The sequence below is a fragment of the Chamaea fasciata genome, unplaced genomic scaffold (assembly GCF_029207755.1).
Source record: "Chamaea fasciata isolate MVZ Bird 193981 ecotype frontalis unplaced genomic scaffold, bChaFas1.0.hap1 SCAF_2, whole genome shotgun sequence".
Lineage (NCBI taxonomy): Eukaryota > Metazoa > Chordata > Aves > Passeriformes > Sylviidae > Chamaea > Chamaea fasciata.
The window spans coordinates 29034619-29057504 of NW_027094087.1; the positions used below are offsets into that span (position 1 = coordinate 29034619).

The 22886-nt window shown below is 37.4% G+C and overlaps 1 protein-coding gene across 1 annotated transcript in view; it reads left to right on the plus strand.

Moving 5' to 3' along the window:
* The window catches only part of SPAG17 (sperm associated antigen 17), a 90448-nt gene that overhangs the window by 56480 nt on the left and 11082 nt on the right, over nt 1–22886 (plus strand). The window contains exons 24-37 of the mRNA XM_066175525.1: nt 1759–1982; nt 5380–5500; nt 7291–7646; nt 10024–10132; nt 11441–11637; nt 11932–12076; nt 13227–13381; nt 13794–13970; nt 14779–14900; nt 15074–15204; nt 16808–16935; nt 17311–17484; nt 19108–19221; nt 21295–21340. Of these exons, the coding sequence (XP_066031622.1) occupies nt 1759–1982; nt 5380–5500; nt 7291–7646; nt 10024–10132; nt 11441–11637; nt 11932–12076; nt 13227–13381; nt 13794–13970; nt 14779–14900; nt 15074–15204; nt 16808–16935; nt 17311–17484; nt 19108–19221; nt 21295–21340 (2199 nt within the window). The remainder of the gene's footprint in view (nt 1–1758; nt 1983–5379; nt 5501–7290; nt 7647–10023; nt 10133–11440; nt 11638–11931; nt 12077–13226; nt 13382–13793; nt 13971–14778; nt 14901–15073; nt 15205–16807; nt 16936–17310; nt 17485–19107; nt 19222–21294; nt 21341–22886) is intronic.

Sequence of the window (22886 nt, forward strand, 5' to 3'; positions counted from 1 at the left end):
TCTCTGATCAGAAAATAATTCCAGCATTTTTCAGCTCTTAAAATATGAAAACATTTAATTGAATGCATCTTTGTGTGGACTGTGGTAAACCGTTCAACTCTACACTCAGTTTTAATTTTTCAACTATACTTTACAAATTAATTACTAAAAAAAAGACTTTTTAGACTTGGGCCAAGAGAGCATTCACAATAGTGGCCTGCAAAGACTTGGATTTTGGCATAAAAGCGAGACATGTCTGATTAAACACCTACTTGTCAGCTGTGATGTTTAGGCTTTTTCACGTTCACCATAATCATCCTATTCTACATTAGAATAATGTTACCATGTTGAGCTTTACAGCACTGTTAACAGGCATTCTTTGATTGCTTGCAGTTTTTCTGTGATCATTTGCTTATGCCAAATTCCCGTGGGTCTTTGTATCGTAAGTGCTCAGAAAAATTCTGACCAGAAATACTCTCTTAGATGTTTCTCATATGCCATCCATCCCTAACACAGAATGAGTATACCATGAAATCTGCGGTTTCTCTCCACTGATCAGTTAAATTGTGTGCAAATTACCCTTTTTCCCTGCAGTACTGAAATAGTTTTCTGAAAACTCTCTAATTCTCTTTTTTTTTACTGTTTTTCACACTTTATCTAATTCATCTTCCTTTTAAGGAAGCAATATGACAAAAGGCCTCAAGTTGTTTTTCAGCTTTATGCAACTTTTTTGAGGGGAGGAAATGTTAATATTTCTTCAAGTTTTGAATTATTCTTTGTTTTCTCCAGCATTATCCTAAGGTTAACTTCAGATCATTTATGTTAGAAATAATCTCCTTGTCTCTTTATGAATCTGGGACTGCTTGAGCACCTGCAGAGCTTTTGATTCTGGATAATATAGAACCTCTGCACTTGCTCTTTATGTCTTGACAAAATTATGAGAGATACAGTTCCAAGTCCTAGACATGTGAATGTGTGTATGAAAGGAGGGAAACCTTCCTTAACAGATAGTCCTCTGGAATTTCACAACTCCCTCAAGATTTCTAAAGGCACTTTATCTCAGTCTTGACAATCCACTCCTTTTCATTGTCACCCTCAGACACCATGTTCTCATTTTTGTGGGCAACCAAAATAAAGGCATAGGTGAAATTTCTATGGAAGTGAAGAGTCAGTTTGTTCAAATAATTACAGAAAATGTAAGTTTGTATTCCTTTTGTTTTCAAGAAATTGTTTTGAAAGGCAACATGAATACTTCCTGTTGACGTGCCTAGCAGGCTGTCCTAATCCTTGACTTCAAGAATTGCAAGAGTCTTATCAAGTCTCAATCATTAGAATCTTTCTGAAGAATTATAGTAAAATAGACCTATGTAGTACAAAATTTCTAGAGTCACTCTGTGCTGGATCAGCCCATGATAAAGCATAGCACAGTGATCATTGAGTAGGTACTAGATTCAGAATGTCTCCACTTCTAAGTATTCTGGAGGTAAAAGAGAATTTTAAAATCGTATTTCTTTGTATTTGAGGTGACGACCAAGTGCCAACTTGTGGGAAGCAATAGTTTCAAGATGTCTTTTAGGCTAATAAGCTGTCAGTCTGCACAAAGATTTTCTAAATACTCTATTAAATTTAGTCCCTCTATCTGAAATAACACACTCCCCTACTGAGGTTATTATTTCTAAGGTAAAATTTAGTGTATAAAATCTTTTTAAAAAATAAAATGTGGCAATCTACATTTAGGAAACTTAATTTCATTGAAAATACTGCTTTTCCCTTCCTTAGATGATGAAACAGGTCTTGTCTTAGCAAGAATTCTGGACATCCCTTCTGTTCATCTTCCGACTGTAATTCCGACAACAGTTTCTCCTATTACACTGATGCCAGCTTCAGGAAAAAGAGATAAATCTGACAGAAGAAAATCAGGAAAAGCAGCTTCTTTCAAAGTAAACCGTAGCAAACTAGCCCCTTCATCACCTGATAACCTGGTACAGCAAGAAGAAAAAAAGGTGAGAGAAGAGACAACATCCAATCCAAAGAAGCAAACAAAAATTCAATTGCATGAACTTCTGTAAAAGAAATACATATTCTTCTCAGAGGGGTTTGAGTTGTGCCTTTACAAATTCCTAACAATTTGTGGTGCTCTTAAGGATATGTTTTACTCTTTCAGTTGTTGCCAGGTGTACGTATTGGCAGCTTTTAATGAACTTAGTCTTTCTGTCTCTGTGATGTAAAGCAGCAAGTCTGCCATGGCCCACATACTTTTGTGAATTTTGGCTTTACAGTTACAGCTGCTACACTGCAGGTGATCAGGGGGCTGGAGCACCTCCCCTGCAAAGACAAACTGAAATGGGGTTTTCAGCCTGGAGAACGCTCCAGAAAGACCTTATGGTGCGCCCTCTAGTACCTAAGTGAGGCTACAGGAGAGCTGGAGGGGACTTTTTAGATTTTTTTACCAGAGTGTGTAAGTGACAGGACAAGGGGAAATGGCTTTGAACTGAAAGATTAAGATTAAATATTAAGGAGAAATTCTTTACTGTGAAGGTGGTTGAGGCACTGCAACAGATGCCCAGAGAAGCTGTGGATGTCCCATCCTTGGAAGTGTTCAAGGCCAGGTTGGATGGGGCTTTGAGCAACCTGGTCTAGTGGAAATTGTCCCTGTCCATGGAAGGGGATTGGAACTTGACAATCTTTAAGGTCCCTTCCAACCTGACCCATTCTATGATTATTAATATCCAAGCTACAAGAACTGCTAAGTTTTTAGTTTAACCAAGGTAGAATTTTTTGTGCTTCCTGAAACCCATATTCAAAAATCTAACCAACCAAGTTTTAAAATCGGTGAAGACAGTTTTGCAGAATCTTGCTCTGTAATTTGGTCTCTCCAGCTGATAACAAGCCAGGGACCAGCAATTTGAGGAAGTTACTTTTTCCTTTAACTGAATGTCTTGGTTTAGATAGACAGGTATCTGCCAGGGAGGGTTGGAGTCTCCCTTGGAATGTAAGACTCTCCCCCCCTTTCCAAATTATTATAAATTTGCAATTAAAAGGCTGTCAAGTAAAGATTTTGGGAATAGGTATAGCAGTTCTTTACTAGGGATTTAAAAAAATACAAATGGTGTAGTACAGAAGAATAAGCAAGCAAACAAACAAACAAGAAATCCTAGAAAACCCTGACAGAGTCAGAAATACGACCTCACGCCCTGTTGGTCAGGGTGTTGGAAACAGTCCAGAGTAAGCCCTCCTGAAGTGGCAGATGTGGTTCTGTTGGAGTAGAAATGGTCCTGTAGAAAAAAAAAAGGGTCTAGTAATGGTGAGATGGGTCTGGTCTTCCTCCAGGAATCCAGTGGAAAACTGGATCACTGGTGACACTTGTGGCTCCTTTTATCTAGGTGAAGATGGTTTGGATCCTCCTCCCTGGGTAGAGCATCTTACAATGGTATGATGTAATGTGTCATGTCATTGGTGGGCTTTAATGGTCCATTAACAGAAGATATCCCCATGGTGATAGTGGAACAATGGACAGAGATAAGTAACACTGACCCACCTGAGCAGAGATAAGCAACACTGCTCCACCTGGTTTTTAACAGCTGGCTTATTATCAGAGAAGGCAGTTACCCCCTCCCTCCTGGAGTTAAAACAGATTAAAAAAAATCTCCCCAACCGGGTTTCAATAGATGGAATAGAATAAACTTTTTTTTTTTTGGCTACAAAACCCAAGACACTGAAGTACTTCTATCACAGTACAGGTCTTTGGATTGAAAAGCAGATTCTGAATTTCTGTTCTGAAGTGGCTTTTAGTACCTCGTGTTTGAAATAACACTGTGTCAGTTGTTGTTGCAAAACAGGTCCTATGCATATCCACAAAAAGGGCTCCTTACATAATTTCATCATGGAAAGTGGTATAGGGAGTTGCCAAACAGCATTCAGCAAAAACATACAGCAATTTTGTGGCACAAACTAACCCTATAGAAAATAGCCTTATAATTAAAAATCTGTCAGGTTGACTTCTAAACCAAAAGGCTTTTAACTATTTGGTTTTGAATTACTTTGGATAAAGAGTGTCCATATTAGTGCATACAGCATCTGTCTGTGAGTGTGCAAGTATTTTGGAGAACAGGATTAGAATCCAAATGCAACTTGACAAATTCACATGGACATGGTCTGTAAAATAGGATGCAATTCAGGAAGAATAAGAGGTAGGTCCTCCAGTTACATATAAATAATCAGTATATATCTACAGAGTGGATTACAATTGTGTCAGTGACAGTTGTATAAAAGTCTGAGAGTTGTCATGGATCACAAGCTATCTGTAAGTCAACAATGCCATCTTCCTGTGAGAAGGGCAAAGACCACTGAGATGTGAATACACAGGAGTACAGCCTGATAAATACGTGAAGTTATTTTTCTTTTAGGGCTGGTAGAGTCTCAGAGTATTGTGTCCAGTTATGGATACTGCACTGCAAGAAAAATATGCACCACAGTGAAAGTTGTAAGGAAAGTGTGAAGATTACAGGTCTAGAAAACTTAGCCAGTGGAAAAGATTTAAAAGAATTGGTTTGGGTTTGTTTGATCTTGAGCTGAGAGACAGAATGGCCTTCTGTAAAGACCTAAACAATCCATCATCTCTTATGTGAGCTTGAATCACCATCAGAAGTATTTAGAAGTAAACTAATTTTCTGCAGTAGTGATTCAAGGCAATCAATAGGAAAATGTCAGTAAGGTTAATCAAGGGAAAGCCTTGGAATGGTATGCCGGTAAACCGTGAGCCCTGGAAAATTTTAAAATACATTTCATTAGAATTTTTTGCTAACAATTTAGTTATACTTGATTGTTGTTTTTATCCTTAGACAGGGAGAAGTAGATGACAGCTGAGGGTTACTTCTGCCCTATTCTGTGACTTCTACCTTGTGATGCTGTGACTACAATCTTAGGGTATTGAGACTAGCCTTAATTACCAGTAATATTACGTAAATTAACTATAAAATATACAGCATCTTTTATGCTGAAAAACAGGTAGCAAAATATCTGCCATTCCCCCCCCTATATTTCTATTCCTAAAAAGCAAGAATATGGGATAATACTAGGACAAGTTCTCTATGTTACCTATGTTTGCAACCCAAAACTTTTTTCATCTTATGACTACTGGCATAGTGTAGTCCATTGTTACATAGGTTTTTGAGAGGATGATTCTTCAAGGTGAATGAAAGAAGACAGCATAATCAAAGAAAATAACTAATGTTTCCACTTCTGAATCCATGAACTCTGAAAATGTTAAATATGAGTGGTAGACAGCACTTTAGAAAAGTGTTGTTAAAATGGAATCTGTATAGACTAAATCTGGACTCTAATTTTATCTTTATTATTTTAAAATGTGGAATAGAACTTAATTAATTTCTCATTCTGCAGATGGAAAAGGAAGAACCAGTTCCCCAAACACAAGAGGTGTCAGGTGTTCCTGCTTTTCCGAGTTTGAATGTCTCCTGTCCAAATGGACTTGTATTAACTTTCCTTGGGGAAAGATTTCGAGGTTAGTTTTCTGAGACACTGCAAAGTAAGGAATTTAACAGACACTGACACTACAAGAATGAAATTATTTCTTCATTGATGAGATTAGATGTAACTGTAATGTTTTTAACATGTCAGAATGCTAGATCTGTCATAATGTCTACTTAATAGTATTTGCAACATGAACAATATGGTTTTATTCAAACAAATATGAAATCTAGAATCACAAGTTGTTGAACATAAAAGATTGAGGGCAAGGAAGAACCAACCCTAAAATACCCTTGGGAGTTATGTTGGATAATCATTTGAATATGCATATAGATTGGAAAACTAAAGAAAAACAAGTAAATTCAATAAATAAATACGTATATATTGAGGAATCTTGCGTGATAGTGGGAAGATGGTTATATTACCTGTATCTGCAATTCCTTTGAAAGCATATGTACTTAAGTCCCCAAGACAAAGTGTTAATAATTTGAAAGATTCGGGGAAAAATGCCAAGAATGATTAAAGCATCAGAAGATGTGTCTTGTAATGAGCTCATTTCACCAGAGAACTCCATTGAATTACCAAAGAAAAGGTCAAAAGAGTGAGTGGTGCCAACCTTGGAAGTACAAGGAAGCAGAATTTTGGTGATAACTTGTAAACACAGTATACAAAGTTATTACAATTTTCAGGGGCTTGACACTGAAAACTAGGACTTTATACTGGATTTAAGTTATATTAATTTGGTAAGAATGTTACACTCATAAATGGTAAGAATGATTAACAAAACTAACCAAGGCTGTGATGAAGTCTCTGCAACTGGATGTTTTACAATCAGGTTTTTTTGTTGCTTTCCTAAAAGTGCAATCAGTTTCAAACAGGAATTATTTCACAGAAGTCCTTTGGTTTATGCCATCCAATACACACAGAGAAAACACTCACTACAAGCCTTTCTGCCCTTACCATTGGGTTTCCTTTAGAAGACTGATGGGGTATATAGATACTTTAGAGCTTCTATGCCTGATAAATATTCTGCAATGATTGTTTTTTCCAGTGTTTTTGAAAATCAGTGTTTGGTTTTTCTTTGCATATTGTAAACTGTTGTAAATCTTGAGGGTTTTTTGTCATGTTGTTAGGTTTTGAAGCAGACAAATGTGAATTTTGTCATCTAGTTAGTTTTCAAAACAGCCATATACAGATGTACTTTAAAACCTATGTACAACAAATCTGTACAGCCCAGTAAATGCACTCTGATTAATCTGGTATGAAGTAAAGAACATGCAGTGTTCTCAAACATACATGGTTTGGCAAGAAGCATAAGTTGAAATGCTGAGTAGCTGAGGTGAACAGAGCAATTACAGACACTTACATGGAGTCTTTCAATAAAATTCCCATAATTATACCCCTTAGCATACTCAAAACACTGCCATCATTTAATCTAAGAAACTTACTTGCTCAGGCAGACAGAATATATTACTTGGGTTTCTATAAAAATTGAAACTTGGTGAAACTCAGTTGGGTTTTTTTTTCATCTGATGTTAGTTTTCTAAAAGTTTGGCATCCATAATTAATCCATCTTCCCTTGTTTTCAATTGGAAAGACAGCCACCTTCACAAGAGGATGCAGAGTTTCTGAGTAGGTAACGGTTTTGAACTTTGCTCTAAAATCAGAGTCTGTCTTTTACTCTGTGGATTATAGACTCAGCCAAGGAGGTTTAGTCTTAGTCAGCTAAAGTTGCATATCTTCTGTCAACACCATGATGCTGGGTGTGTAGCACTGTTTGATTGTGTGCTCTGCAGAATTAAGTAATTCAAAGTTTGCTTTCAGATTTGAAAGGTGAAGCCGCTGCCACTGTAGCAGGGAAAGAGATGGTAGAGGAAAGTGAGGCCAAAGCAGATGAAGGAAAGGAAAAAGAGGTTATGCAAAGTGAAGAGGAGGAAGAGGTTATACAAAATGGAGAGAAGGAACATCAGGTTACAGGTGGTGAAATAAAGCATGAAGACACCAAAAGTGAACAGGCTGAGCAGCCTACTGTGGACATTATGGTTAGACAGAGTTATCCCCAAATGGTAAAGAACTCTCATCTTTATTCACCTTCGGCAAGGCAAACAGAACGAGAGGTGTCAAGAGTCATCACTAGTCAAGGAACTGTCATAAAGTATCTGATGGATGGATCTACCCAGGTATATTCAGCAGAATTCATTGCAAGCAGTACAGTTGAGTACATTTCAATGTGATGGAAGGAGATTACCCTTAAACTTGTTTTTTTCTACTGATATTGATAAGTGTCCAGTTGGTAGATGAAGGAGTCAAGTAATACTGAATTATGCTGCCATGTCAAGACTAAAATACTCTTGGCTTTGTTCAGAGTCAGAACTTAGGGAGATTTAAGTATGAAAATTTCAGGCATGAGTAGATTTTAGGCAACTTTGTGATTAGGAAATAGCTGAGTATGGTTCAGAGAACTACATTCCTAAACTTAAGCTTCAGAAGCGTGGATTAGTTCAGCTTTGAGTATTTTTTGCAATATGAAAGCATCCATACTTTTTTTTTTTTCAGTTTAAACACTCATATGGGATCCAGAAAAGACCTCGAACTGTTTTTCAGTCCTGCAGACACCTTTAGGTATCCTAAACTTTCAGGAAAAAAATTCTGTATATTCCTAAGTACCTGCTTTGTTTACACATATTTAGGTTGTATAGAATTTTGGTACAGTTTCAGTGGTATAGGCTATCTTTGCAAATACTGTAATCAATCTGCAAGCAGCATTTTTTTTTAAACTATTAAGACTCTACATATAGTTAGCAAACAGATAAAGAGTCATCTCATTTGACTCAGAATCTGTCAGAATAATTCCTTATTTCCTGGATTTCTTTTTCCTGTCTAAGTAGACCCCAATGCCTAGTGTAAGTTCTTTACATTTATTCATCACACTAGATGGTAAAACATTTAGCCAGGATTTCTGAGAAATATATCCATTTCAGAAATGTGCAGGGAAACTAGCTGCTGTATGTCTATATGTTCTCAACATACTGTTTTCTGATAGAAAAATGTAGATCTTATGTGCCTAGCATGATTTTACAGCAGGCTTTGTTTAAAAAGATTGAGTGCATCCTTCTTAATATTAACTTAATGTCTATGAATCATCAGAAATTTATTGCATATGATAAGCATTCAAAAAAGAAATATTTAATTCCTTCCAGTAACAATTTCAAGAGTTGTCTCTATATGTTATCCATTTCTTTTCTATATTGTACTGTATTTATAAATTAATTTAGGGATGGTTGGAGTAATTCTAGAGTTTATCTGACACATAGAGAACATACGTGTCGAGAGTTGAGTGTAATGGATCTCAGAAACCAGCTATAATTAGATAAATAACCAAGATTTCTTTTTCTTAACTATCATAATGGCTAAAAAATTAACAGTAGTCTTAGACATGTGGAATATCTCAGTACAGATCAATATGTCAATACAGATGCATTATCACTGCTACCAAAAAAAAAGTCATTAACCTATGAACATTTAGTCTAAGAATAATCTTTACTCTTTATTTTTAAAACACCTTTTTTATTATCAGAAGAGTTCCCAGTAATTACATCCATGAACTGCAGCAAGGAGCACTCCTTCTGGCAATGACTAATGGGATGAAATTTAACAAAACCAACTGTTGGATCCTACACGTAGGACAAAGTAATGCTAGGCACAAGTACAAACTGTGACAGGAGTGTCTGGGGAGCGCCCTGCACGGAGGGCCCTGGGGGTGCTGGTGGCAGCAGCTCAGGGACAGTCAGCAGGGTGTGCTCGGGCAGCCCAGAGGGCACAAACTGTGTCCTGGGGGGATCAAACACGGCAGCATAGCCAGGCAGAGCAGAGTGGGGATCATCCGCTGTGCTCAGTGCTGCTGCACCCTCACCCGGAGTGCCGGGAGCAGCGCTGGGCACCGCCACGTCAGAGGGGTGGGAAGGTCCTGCAGTGAGTCCAGAGGAGAACAACAAAGCTGGTGGAAGGGCTGACAGGGGCCCCCAGGAGGGACTTGTCTGCCTTGAAGAAACAGAAGATGAGGGTCATCTTCCTTGCTCTCTGCAGTTCCCTGACAGGGGAAGTGCAGAGGGAAGTACTGATCTCCCTGGGATCCACTGACAGGACACATGGGAATGGCTCAAAGGTGCACTAAGAGAGGTTCAGACTGGACATTAGGATGCATTTCTTTACCAAGACGGTGGTCAGACACAGGAACAGGCTTGCTAGAAAGGTGGTTGATGGCCCAAGGTTGTCAGTGTTCAAGAGGCATTTGGTCAATGCCATTGACAAGATGCTTTAACTGGGCCTAAAGTGCTCGGACAATTGGACCAGGTGATCATTGTAATGAAATAGTCTGTTCTATTAATTCTCTAAGATAGCTTCTTTATTTCTTGTATTCATTCTGAGATATTTTACTTTTTTCCTCTCCATCACCCACAGTATTCTAGTAACTATTGCATTTGTGACACATTCTTATGAACTTCCTAGTGGTGTTTGAATTTATTTTAACCTCTAGCGTGTCCTTGGTATCTGTAGATTCTGTTTGCTGATGGCACAGTGAGTAAGAGCCCTGATTCTGGTCCTGTCTTACCACCACCTACAAATTCAGAATCAGAGCGTTCATCTGAGAACAGCACTAAGAAAGGTAACATTTCTTGTGTTTTGGACAGATATAGAGTTGTTAGGGCTGATGATACTTAATAAAGAGCATATTTCTTTAGTCTGAAAATTCTGACAGTGTGAAAATGTAATTTTATCTGTACTCAGCTGCTGCACGCTGCTATGTTACCTTCATAGGAAATCATTTCTCTTCTACTCCAAATTTCTTTTTCTCCTAATATGGTAGGATTCTAATAAGTAAAAAGTTGTGTAAGAGGTTCATTGGTATCAGAGTGAACATGAAGTATTTTAGAAGAAATCCTTGTAACTACAGTAGTGTTAAATCCTTACTTTTGTCTTACAGGTTTTAGTCTTTGTATTAAGAAATGCTTCTCTCACAGAGGATTTGTTTTTGTTTCTCATTCTGTATATTCCAAGGCACCTCTTATTGGTCATTTTCAATTGGTTGTATGGACTTGTGGTTGGTGGTAATATAGCTATTCTTACTGTATTTTGTTTTGACTGAGAAAGAGCCAAATAATGTTTACTACATACCTCAGAGTGTAGTCCGAGATCACTGTCAGTATTACTTAGTACACATAATAATTCTGACCTGTCATATTGACATATAATTTATTGGAAATACGTGAATAAGAATTGCTGACAAAGAGAAAGATGTCTTAAAGAGAGACTTTTTGAGTCAAGTCCAGTCTTTTTTCTTAGGAAAGGGATATTCCTTTAGATAACTACAAGGATGAGAACAACTCTGACAAACCATTTTCTAATACGAATTCTCAGTATCTGTGACTAGTGTATGTCCTTTATTCCTTCTCCTTTATTTATGATCACTTTTTCACCTTCCCCACCTTTCTTCTCCTCTGCTTATTCTTGACAAATTTCTAGTGATGACTTTCATCTCTTTTGGGGTTTAGGGATGGTTTTTTTGCTAGATACTTGCTCTAAGTCTTTCAGCCTGCTCTCTGGACTGTGCTCCTGTCTTTTGCATATACTGTCTAATTTATTTTTCCTGAGTATGGGAGACAAGAGTTCTCTATAACATTCTTAGTAAGATCTATCCAATTGCCTTTCATAAGGAGATCTTCATCCTTTTCTTCTGATGCACCATAAGAGTGATGGCATTAGCATGCTATTTACTTCTGTAAGGAAGCATATTAGATAAGGCTGGTTCAGGAGCATGTCTTTGAGTAGCAGGAGCTGCAATTTTCTTCTAGCCTGTTTAATGGTTCATTTTGCAATTGTGTCAAAAGCAATGTTCACAAACTCTGCACTTTACTGGATTTGTCTTTTGCCTTAGAGAATATCATGTCTGATACAGAAATTTTTGTCTCTGCAGGAAAAGGCAGTCACAAGAACACTCTGTTACACTCACTCAAGGATGAGGAGTTTGAAAAGGCCAATTCTGCACAACTTAAGGCAGGAACCTGGATAACAACAACTCCATTAGGCATTCGAGTGGGCACAGAGGGTGCAATAAGAATGGATCTGAAGCCACTCTTAATGTATCAGGCCACGAGCCCAGCTGATGGAACGGTATTACTGTTTTTGTGTGACTATAGCACTGTCTATAAGCTGGGCTTATAAGGCTGCCATCACATAAGTTGTAGGATTTTTTCTTTGAAAACATCGTACAGGTTGTGTTGTTGCACCGTTAGAAATGCAATAGCTTTAGATTTTGAAGAAAACATGATTCATCTGTCTCTGAAATGGATGAAGATGTGGTAGTCAAGCTTCTTCAGAGCTTCAGTCCTGATGCTTTATATTGTTGTTGCTGCTGTCACAAGTATCGCAGTGCCAATATTAATGAGAAGTCCTTCATTCTTTCAGATTATGACTGTGCGAGAAGATGAAGTGATCATTGTTGAGAAGCCGTATGGTAACAGAATAGTAGAGTATGCTGATGGTACCAGGATCACAACTTTTTATGAAAAATGTGGAGACCTTTCTGTACGAAAGGGTAGTGTGGAAACAGGTAACATCAAAAGGGGAGCACTTACTTTTCTTGCACTTGACATATCTTGTGAAGCAGAAAGTTGTCAAAATATATACTAAAGGTGGCTTATACCAGTAGCCTAAATAACAGATCCACAAGTGTTGTCTGGGCTTAGTTTGTTTTCTTTCTTTCAGCAGTATATTCAGTGCAAAAATTAAACTGTTGCAAGTAATTAAATTTCCTTCTTTCATACCTTTATGGTCCTCCTTCCCCATGAGACCACACTGCCGGAGTTTTAGTGTGTTCAGTGCCCACTCTCCACCTGCCCTAATAATAACAAGGAAGCTGCTTTGAATTCTAACTGAGGAGGTATGTAAGGAGCAAGGCAACCTTATATTCCCCAGTGAAGCCGTGGACTCACCAACCTTGGAGATACTAAATACCTGAATATGGCTGTGGAAAATGTCCTGCCAAGAAAAGTAAAACTTACATTTACCTGAAATAAGTGGGGCTAGAGGTCATCTGTGATTCTTCTGGTTGGTGTTGTAGTCTGTATGACTGCTTCATTTGCAAGACAAGTCCTGTCCTCCTTAATTGAAATGAAGGGGACATTTGCTGCGTGGGTGTCTGGACTGTTCAAACACAGTGTAGGAAAAGACCATTACTGTGTTAACCGAAAATGTTCAGAACATCTCCCTGTGGGATTTTAAAAGTCAAAATCACTTAAACTGGTCTGTCTCTTCAATGGAAAGGCAATAAGCAGATTAACATCCCTGTTTCATTTGTTTTCCAAGGTTTGTGTCGCTGAATAGGAATTTCTTCACATTTTAGAGCTTGTATTACAGGCACAAAGAATTTCAGTGATCCAACTTGTATATTACAAATATTCAGATCATTATGATTAGTACCATACCTGATACATTAGAGTGTACTTTCCTGGCCAGCTACAGATGGTTGCAGATATTTTTTGCTGTTGGGTTTTCCTATATCGAATTCTCAGTCCAGAACTTCAGAGGTTGTGTATTGTTTACATAACATAAAAATATGTGATAAAGGATGCTATGGAGTTTGTGAAGGTCTTGCACTGAGGAGATAAAGATCCAGCACTATGAGAGAAAAAGCAAATTGAACCCTAAGATATTTCCATGATTCATGTGCTCGTGTCTCATTGTTCGGTCTTAATTCTTAGATGAACCCTCACAAGCCATCACGAAGAAGCTCAAAGGTATACGAGTAGAGAATCCTGAGTTTGCTACTGTTATAACAGATTGTCGGAGTGGTACCTGTTGTACTGTCTTTGGAGATGGAACATCTATCCTAGCAAAGCCACAGGGAACGTATCAGGTGGGAATTTTTTTTAATTTGTCACAGTGACATTTAATCTTTGTGTTCCAAGTTCCCTGCCATTAGCAGCTTTCACCTTGACTACCTCCCTTCTCTATAGTCTTCACTAATCCTGTTATTCCATCTCTTTCATACTCTGTCAATGCTTAGATACTTACTCACAAATTTATAGTATATTTAAATCACAGTCTTAAATTTCCTGAAGTTAAATATTACAAAGACTCAGATCCGCCTACCTGTTGGACCTCATCTTCCTTCTTTCTCTCCCTTTGATTCCTCTAAACTAGACGATTAAGTATTGAATGTCTAAAAGCTGTCCTCTTGATTTGTATCTGTTCTTCATTTTCAGAATACTTTTAAATTAAAGTTTTCACCTTTGAGGATTGAATATCTTCCATTTTTGCTTCCATAGGTTTTACCCAGCAAGGGAGGCTTTCTTTTCTTTGATGAAGATTGCTCAGCAGTTTATAGCCATGAAGTTTCTGATTTCATCAGCAAGGAAGAAGAGAAACAAGCAGGCAGATACATTATGAAACACACTTCCAGCATTATTTGTGAGATGACAGATCCTGAAGGAAATACTTTCAAAGTAAAATACATGGAAGAAAACCTGTTTCTGCATTCTAATTTTGTCTTACAAACTTCTCTCAAAGTCAAATTGTAATCTTGTAATATTTAAAGTAGCCAGAATGAGGTTTCTGATATCTTCTTGACCAAGTGATGGATGTAATTTTCTATATATATATCCCTTTTTAGAGAGACTGAAACAGAACACATGGTGTACAGTTTAGCTCACCCAAAAGTTCCCTTAATTAGCATGATTTGTACTATAGCAAAGAATCAGCTCTGCAAGTGAGGATTAAAAACTGGGTGTGTCAGATTCAGTTCATGGACTGTCCTTTGAATCACCCTTTTTTAAATTGTGTCTTGAAAAAGGCATTATTATTCCTTTTTAGGTCATTGTTAGTTATCTTGTTTGACTATGTGAATGTCACATTAGTTAATAAGCACCTAGTATTCTCAAGAAGGAAAATCTTGTACAAGTTCACTCAGTAGGTATACATCAATGTCTGTCTTGAGTATGCAGTTACCTGGCATGACCAGTGAGTGAGTGAGTGAGTGAGTATTTTTGTGTAACAGTCCTTGGGCATTTATTAAATACCAGCATGTGATATTGGTATTTATGGTACAGTTTGTCTTTCTAGAAACATTTTGGGGGTTTTACTGTCTTTTCAGTTTTCCTCTTTATTTCTTTTTCCTATGAGTTTCCAGTTGCTCAGCATGACATGTTGTTTTCTATCTCTTTCACTGGGCTAGGGTATGTTAAAGTTCACCATCAAGTCACTGTTTTAAAAGGATCTTTTAACTCAAGTAATTTCACATAATTTCTGCTATAGGTCCTGGCTGATGGCAGCACAGATGTGTGCATTCCCAGCATTGGCTCTGATGGCAAGGAGGACAGAAGTTCAGAAGCAGATGATGTTAACAAACCTATCACTTATAATGAGCATGCCCCCAGGTAAACTGCATTGCATCCATAGGTTAACACTCTTTTCTTTACTACACAGTATTTGTACAGGGTTCATAAATTGGTCCTCCCTTTGTTCAGTACTCTGTATTTGCACATTTGATGCCATCACGTTGGAGTTCTGCCTTCTTGATACAGTCCCATGTCTGTGTTTGGCTGTGCAGGTTTTTCATCATCTCTGCAGATGGTTCTGGAACGGAGCTCCTGCGGAATAAGGATGTGCACAAGTACGTGGCTGAGGCCTGTAGTGATCCTGCCACTGCAGTCTTGCAGGATCCTGTACAAGAACAGCCAGGTAGAAAACTTCTCTTTTCTGACAGACTACTAATGGAAAGAATTGTGAAGTTTCAAAACTCTTATTTGGGCAGGAAATGTTTTTACCCTTGTAAAGGGCCCACACTTCTAGGAGTGAAAGAAAGGAGTTTGGGGGAAAACTCTGGGTTTTCCCAGATAAAATAAACTGAAGGGCACTGTTAAGGGATACGTGAACAAACACATGGCATACCTCTATCCACTCTCAGTCACACAAATAAAAGTGATTACCAAATAAATATATTCTTTGTGTCTATCATTTAAAAAATTGAATGTATCACAGTCTCCATTAATGATGTAGCAATGAGGGCAGTGATGCCCTGATGTTGACCCTTAGCCTGTCTGTTGGAATGAATATATATTAAAAAGGTGAAAAGACATGAGTGGAATAGCCAACACTACATGGTACCAACCACTTTGTAGTAGCAATGCAAGCAGTTACATCCTGGAACTGTTGGTTGTGATTGTAAAGTTAGTTGGAGATGCTGCGTTTCTGTAAAAGACACTGTGGTGTAACAGGTGGATGCTAACAAAAAAAATAACTTTAAAAGAGTGGAAAGTATGGTTCCCCTGGATATGAGGGGATGATAAGGGAAGTTTGCTTCAAGCCATAAAGTCCTAAGACACATTTCTCATAGATTTATGTCATAAGCATATGACACAAAACAGCTTTCCCAGTTACTACTCTTATAAGGTGTGGCACATTTTTAAATGTACTTCTGTTCACACAAATGACTGGTTCCCCATTGCAGAAAGCAACTGAAATAATTCTGCCATGGGAAAAAGAAAGAAAGAAAGAAAGAAGAGACATGGAGGGAGACAGAAAAATGCAGAAGGTGAAAAGATAAGAAAGATGGAGAGCATAAATACACAGTCAAAATCCCAGTCAAGAAAGTTTACTTACAACCAGCTATCATTTGTAATAATAGCACATCTGATTTTCCAGACTTCCTGCTCCACCTTTTACAATAGTGGCTCTATTTGCCTTGACAACAAGGCTTCACAATTTTATATCATTGTGACAAAGTACCTCAGTGCTGATATTCATTTTGAAGGTCACCTGTGAGGTAGATCACAGTAGATTAAGTAATTGTTGGGTTGGGCTGGAAAAAATATTTCGAAGAACATTAAAATTCAGGCAAACAATACAAATAAATCATCTCTAATAGAATCCATCTGGTGATCAGGGTATGAAGTATAAAATACAGTGAAGAATTCAGCTTGTTCTGAATATGTTGTACTATTTCTGAGATTAATATTCAGTACACATGGGTCAATGCTCTTCCTTGTTTGGGCTATTCCCCACACAATACAACTGAGCTGTTAACCAAGAATCAAAGGAAGTAGCATAAGCAGTTCATTGTGAAAAATGGGCTGAGTAATCTGAACTTGTACAACTATTCTATAATCAACTCAATGATCTGATATTATCTCTAGCCATGGATACATGGATTTTTTTCTGTTAGCAATAAGATTTTTTGTAGATAGGTAAGTAGCTTTGTCTGTATGTCTAAGACCTATGCTTGTCTATAATTTTTTTTTTTTTAATTTGAACTGATTCTTAGTAAAATGTGTCTTTAAACCAGGTGTTATAAGTATTACTATCCTCCGCCCTATGGCTGAAGCATCCCCCTGGGTTATGAAGAAAGAACCAGAGAGTATTGTTCCTCCATATCTTCAAACAGAGGTTCAGGAAGAATCTTCTCCTCCTAAGGTATAATTGTTTCAAAACTGTCTTTCCTTTTAAATCAGTAGATGTTGGTCTCTGTGGGGAAATGAAGCTCTGAACAATGTGAATGTTAAATTCAGTTTCTCAAGCAGACAGAGCAAAGGGTTGGCTGTGTCAGGGAATGTGTGGTCCCATTCTTTTACACTTAGTAAGGGGATATAGCAATTTTAAGGGGAGTTTATCTTACCAGATGAAGATGTTTTAGGATAGATAAATTCCCAGGAATCTACTGGCTTTATTGTCTAGGTCTATGATTTTATAAGGAGAGCACATTTTTCATCTGAGACACATAGCCAATAGCTGCATTTTTCAGTAATGTAAGTAGCCTCTTGCTCTTTTTGTTTGCTCCTCTCTCTTCAGAAGGAGATCACAGGTCCCCCAGTCAGAGGGTGTGTTTGGAAGGGTCTCAGCATTGGAGCAGCACCCTTGCCAGGCCCTGTGCGAAAATGTCCCAAAAAACTGCAAATCCGCCAGCTATTCCAGTATAAGCCACTCTCTGATGAACTAAGAGAAAAACTACAGCTTTCCCTCAAGGTATTTCAACCACATTTATTCATTCTTCCAGTAAGCAATAGAGAACAGACAAATAGACAAATTGAGTATGATAAATGTGAAGTGTATGCCTGAGAAAAAGAGATCTACTACGCTTGAAGAGCAATTTTTTCATACATAGACAGGTGCTATAAGTGTTTTTCTGAAAAAGTTCAATTGTTTTACTTACCTCTTATGAAACCTAGTTTTCTGAGCAAATCCAGTAGACATCACAGACAGTACTCTAACAAATAATTCCCTTGCTGTCAATATTGATATCTGTTACTTCACTTTTTTTTTTGCTTAGGGTTTGTTTTCCTTCCAAAAGTCTTAAGAATTTAAATCTATAAAGCTGAACAAGAATTTCTAGCTTACCATAATTCTACAGTCAACTTGGTCACTGAGACACGCTCTGGTCTTGGTTATGTATTTGTTTTCATAAATCAATGTAGAACATTTCCAGGTTCCAATCCGAGTTTTATTACTCTACCCATGTCTAGGAAATAGCTGTGTAGCCTTCTCACAAAGTTTGTAGCCATTCCCCATTAGTGACTTCATAGCAGGGTGCAAACTAAATCTCCTGTGACAGTGTTCTGAGATGGAGTCCAAAAGTCAGCAGCTTTGCCCTTCTCAGTGTTGGTGTAAAATACTCATTTATTTAATTCACATGGTGAAGATGCTCTTAGAAGAGACTTTAGAGTCAAAACCCCATTATTACCTAAGAATTAGAGAATAGCAAAATATATGTGTCCTGTAATTTGTTCATTTAACCTGTTTTGATAATGACATCACAGACTGAATTTGAAAGTTAACAGCATGTGACATTTGTGAAGGTAATAGCATATTTTAGCCAGTTATATAATTTTTTTCCCCCCACATTACATTTCAAAGAGAACATGCTTGCAATAGAAAAACACTGACAGTTGTCCAGCCCAGACGTGTTTGGGATATGCAAGTCTGTCAGAATGAAATGTTACCAGTTCTTCAGTCTATAAATGTATAAAAATTATTCTTTAATTTGCATACTGATCTTTCAAAGGCAAGACTATAAGAAAAGTTCCACACCAAAATGGCAAGAGAAGTGACTCCATCACCCAGATCCATTGTTGACTTTTAGAGAAAGATTAATGTTGTTTGTTACACTGGGAAGGAAGAACTGCAATTATTAGCACTGAAAAAATAGTTGTAATAATTGCATAGATGTGCAATGAAAATACCCTTATTTCTCATAAATCAATATTTAATTAATTAATTTTTTTCCAGAACGAAGTATCTTAAATCTTTAGCCACACCTTCACTTTGATAGAGCAAAATCAAGATATAAAGAAAATATTATTCTTCCTTTTTCCATCTCCTATAAGATCTCCTAAAGAGATACAAACAAGTGAAAAAGAATTGACATCGGAAACAGATTGTTTCTGCAAACCTGTCTGTTAGTAAAGTTCTGTACTGCATGTAGCTTTCTGGCAGAGTGGTGTGTTTAAAACCCTCTTTTCCATCCAACTGGTTTAAAGAAATGTGGGAAAAGTGTTCTTTTCTGTAGCAGTTGGTATGATTGTGTCGATGTAAATATCTATTTTAAGCCTACATCTTCATGTTTCTTGTTCTTTTTCATTGTTTCACCAGGAATATATAGACAACATCTTAAAGCAGGAAAGTGAGCTGGAAGAGAGAAATGTGAAAGAACCAAGAACGGAAGAGGAAAAGGAGAATGCTGCAAGTCTCCTTGAGCTCATGACAGTAAGAAAAATCAAATTTTTAACTACTTCTTTCAACAAAAGCTTTGTATTTCATTGGAAATGGGAGCCTTGGAACACATTCTCCATTAATAAACCAGCAGATGTCAGAGTAGTACAGTGTCAGTTCTGGTGTAGATTAATGGTAAAGCAGAGCCATGCTCAGCCTTCAGCTGGTCTGAGTTCAGCTGGGCACTGCTGCCATTAGAGGAAGCAATGCTGAAAACAGTTCAAGAGTTTGGCTCTACTGAATGATTTGTTTCCCAAACACACAGACCAAAATTACTTTCCAGTAATTTGCTTTTTTTAATATCCCCCAACATCAGGATGAAAATGTTTTCAGTCTATTGTCATTGCACATGGGAAACTTTTATTTCAACCACAGCCACCTCCATAGTAAGAATTTAAACCCTGCTTTTGGGATAATACACAGTCTGGAGGAATATTGTTATTACTGCTGAGCAGCATTTTGTTTTTAATATAGTCTGTGTGTTTTCATGGATAACTAGAGCACAAAAAGAAAAAGGAGAGAAATAAGTAATGGGAAAGGTGGGTAAATAGGGGAAGAGAATGACAGCTTTTCTGGAAAGGGGGACAAAGAAATGATCTGTCAGTAACTCCATCTGCATCTATCCTCTAGGTAGACATTTATTTACTTCAGTGAGACCCAGGTGCTGCAGCTCACATGCTGCTCAGATCCAGTGAACTTGTCTAGTGACTACTGTTGATTATCCTGGCTACCTTTCCAGTTAGAGATTTCACACCGGACAACTCTTTTGTGAGCAGCAGTCTCAGTGTGCACCTGCTGTGACCCAGGAATCAGTGTCACATTGCTCCCATGTCTCCAATGGCTCTGTTACAACCCAGACTGCCTGGGCACAGATTTCCAGTTAACTGCTTCAGAGGCAGCAGGAGAATAAAGGAAACACTTTAGTTTAGAGCCTTTTAACCCTCATTCACTTTGCTGTAAGCCAGCCACATGAGATCTCCTCAGTAACAAAGTCTGCAAATTCCTGAACACATTTCCCATTTGACTTGTTGGGAATGTAATTTTAATACAATGCAAGTACATCTTGTTCAATTTTTTTTGCAGAAGGAATTAGCTTAGTTGAGCTGACAAAAGGTAACCATATAAGATACAAAGCTATCTGTGAAGTGTGTCATCAAGAAGAAAAAAAACACCTGTTTAGAACAGGGAAATTGTACTTCATTTCCTTTTTTCCCAGCTTCTGTTTTCTAACACATACCTGTCTTGGTTTAGATAGACAGGTATCTGCCAGGGAGGGTTGGAGTCTCCCTTAAAATGTAAGCCCCTCCCCCTCTTTTCCAAATTGTCATAAATTTGCAATTAAAATGCTGTCAGGCAAAGATTTTGGGAATAGGTATAGCAGTTCTTTACTAGGGATATAAAAATACAGATGTTGTAGTACAGAAGAATAAGCAAGCAAACAAACAAACAAGAAATCCTAGAAAAAACCCTGACAGAGTCAGAAATACAACCTGACACCCTGTTGGTCAGGGTGTTGGAAGCAGTGCAAAGTAAGCCCTGCTGGAGTGGCAGATGTGGTTCTGTTGGAGTAGAGATGGTCCGATTGAAAAAAAAAAAAGGGGGTCCAGTAATGGTGAGATGGGTCCAGTCTTCCTCCAGGGATTCGGTGAAAAAACTGGATACCTAGTGGCACTGTGTCTCCTTTTTATCTAGGTTAAGATGGTTTGGCTCCTCCCCCCTGTGTGGAGCAGCTTACAATAGTGCACTGTAATGTGTAATGTCATTGATGAGCGCTTAATGGTCCATTAGCAGAAGACATTCCCATGGAAGTAGTGAAACAATGAAGAGAGATAAGTAGCACTCCACCATCTGATAAGCGACAGTGACCCATTTGGGCAAAGATAAACAATTCTGCTCCACCCAGATGGAATAGAATAATATGCTTTTTACAAAACCCATGACAATACCTGACAATGTGACTACAAGAATGGGGATAACAATCTAGCACTTGCTTACAATATAAATCCTTTGAACTAGATGCTGTTGTTGTGAATCTCATTTCTCACAGTTATTCCTTCTTTATTGCAGTCCTTCCCTGACTGGGAGAAGTCAACTGAAATGCTCATTGATAGAGGTAATAAAAATTGAATACCTGTATTTTTAAAATTTAAAATATCAAATAAGTTTTAAAGTATTGTAATATTTTTAAGAGGGAATATAAAGGTGAATTCATCTATGTGCTATGTACATGCTTCTGTGTGACCCTCACAGGTGATTAGAACTTGTTAGCATCAATGATCCAGTACCTCTGAAAAATAATTCCTGGTTTTAGGCATGTGTATTTGATATTTTGACTCACATTTCCACACGTAATGAGTTTTCTTAGGCATAAGAACAGTGACAATACTTGGCTACTTTTATGCAAGTAACAACTTTTCAGACAAGTTTTTCAAAGCAGCTAAGTAAATCCTGGTTATTTATTACACTTCAAAATCTAATCTCAAATCATCACATGTTGGGGTTACATTCAGCTACCTAAGGGAAAAGATGGAGCAATTTTCACAAGATATTTATTAACATTTATTAATGTTTTCAGTATGTACAAATAAAAATTAAGATGTCTCTTTCTTTATAAAAACCCATAAGCCTTTTCCATAGAAAAACTCATTACATTCCATCCCATAGTGATGCTCATCTTTAAAGTGTTATTCTTCTGCCCTTCATACCTTGTCAAGAGTATTTCTACTTGTCAAAAAAACTCATATTCTGCAAAGTAAACAGAAACTGCTGCAACAAATGCTTGCTGAACAGTTCCCTTTTAAATGGCACTGCAATTTTAATGTAATATTTCTAATGAATAAGATAGTGGGAAAGAAAAGCTCTTTGAAATAGGTAAAAATAGAAAAAGCTGAAAAATAAAATCATATTTTATGGTGAAAAAGCTGACAAAAAAAAACTCAAAAAACAAAACAAAAACCACAACAACAACAACAAAAAAAACCCACACAAAAAAAAAAAAAAAACACCACGTTTTGAAGTTTGAACTTATTTAATTCCCAGAACACTAAGAGATACTGTCACAGTCTAATTGGATCATATCTCTCAAATACTCACATTTCCTAAATTTTGCCACAGAAAATTGTTTTCAGCCAAGGAAATTTCTTTGGACCCATGATTTAGCTTCAAGGTATAAAGTAAACAACACACTTTATAAAATATGTCAGAGGACAGGGCAACTCTTTAACAAAGCCCCAGAGCTGGTCACAGTATTAAATGTGGAAAGACTGGCATTTCTCCATGATACATATTGAACTAGTAGTTCCTTCCATGAAAATGTTGATTATGGCTGCTTCACAGCCTCAATTAAGCACAAGCAAGCTTAAGCAAGTTAAATGTATAAGGGTCCCTGAAAGCCCACGTTATTTTCTTCAGCTGTAGATAGAGACCTCAGAGCACCCCAGTTAGAAAGTGGCTGAATGTCAGCAACTTTTCGTATTCACAGGTATTTGTACCTTGAAAGAACGTAAAGATATGTCAAGAAATACAGGATGTGAACGTGAACTTATTCTGCTTTTTGTCCTTTCAATACTGAATTCAATTTCTTATCTGTTAATGTTCTGATCTTGATTTTGGAATTAAGTTCTTTCTGCCTTTTCCTTCAGAGTAACAAAGACTCTGTT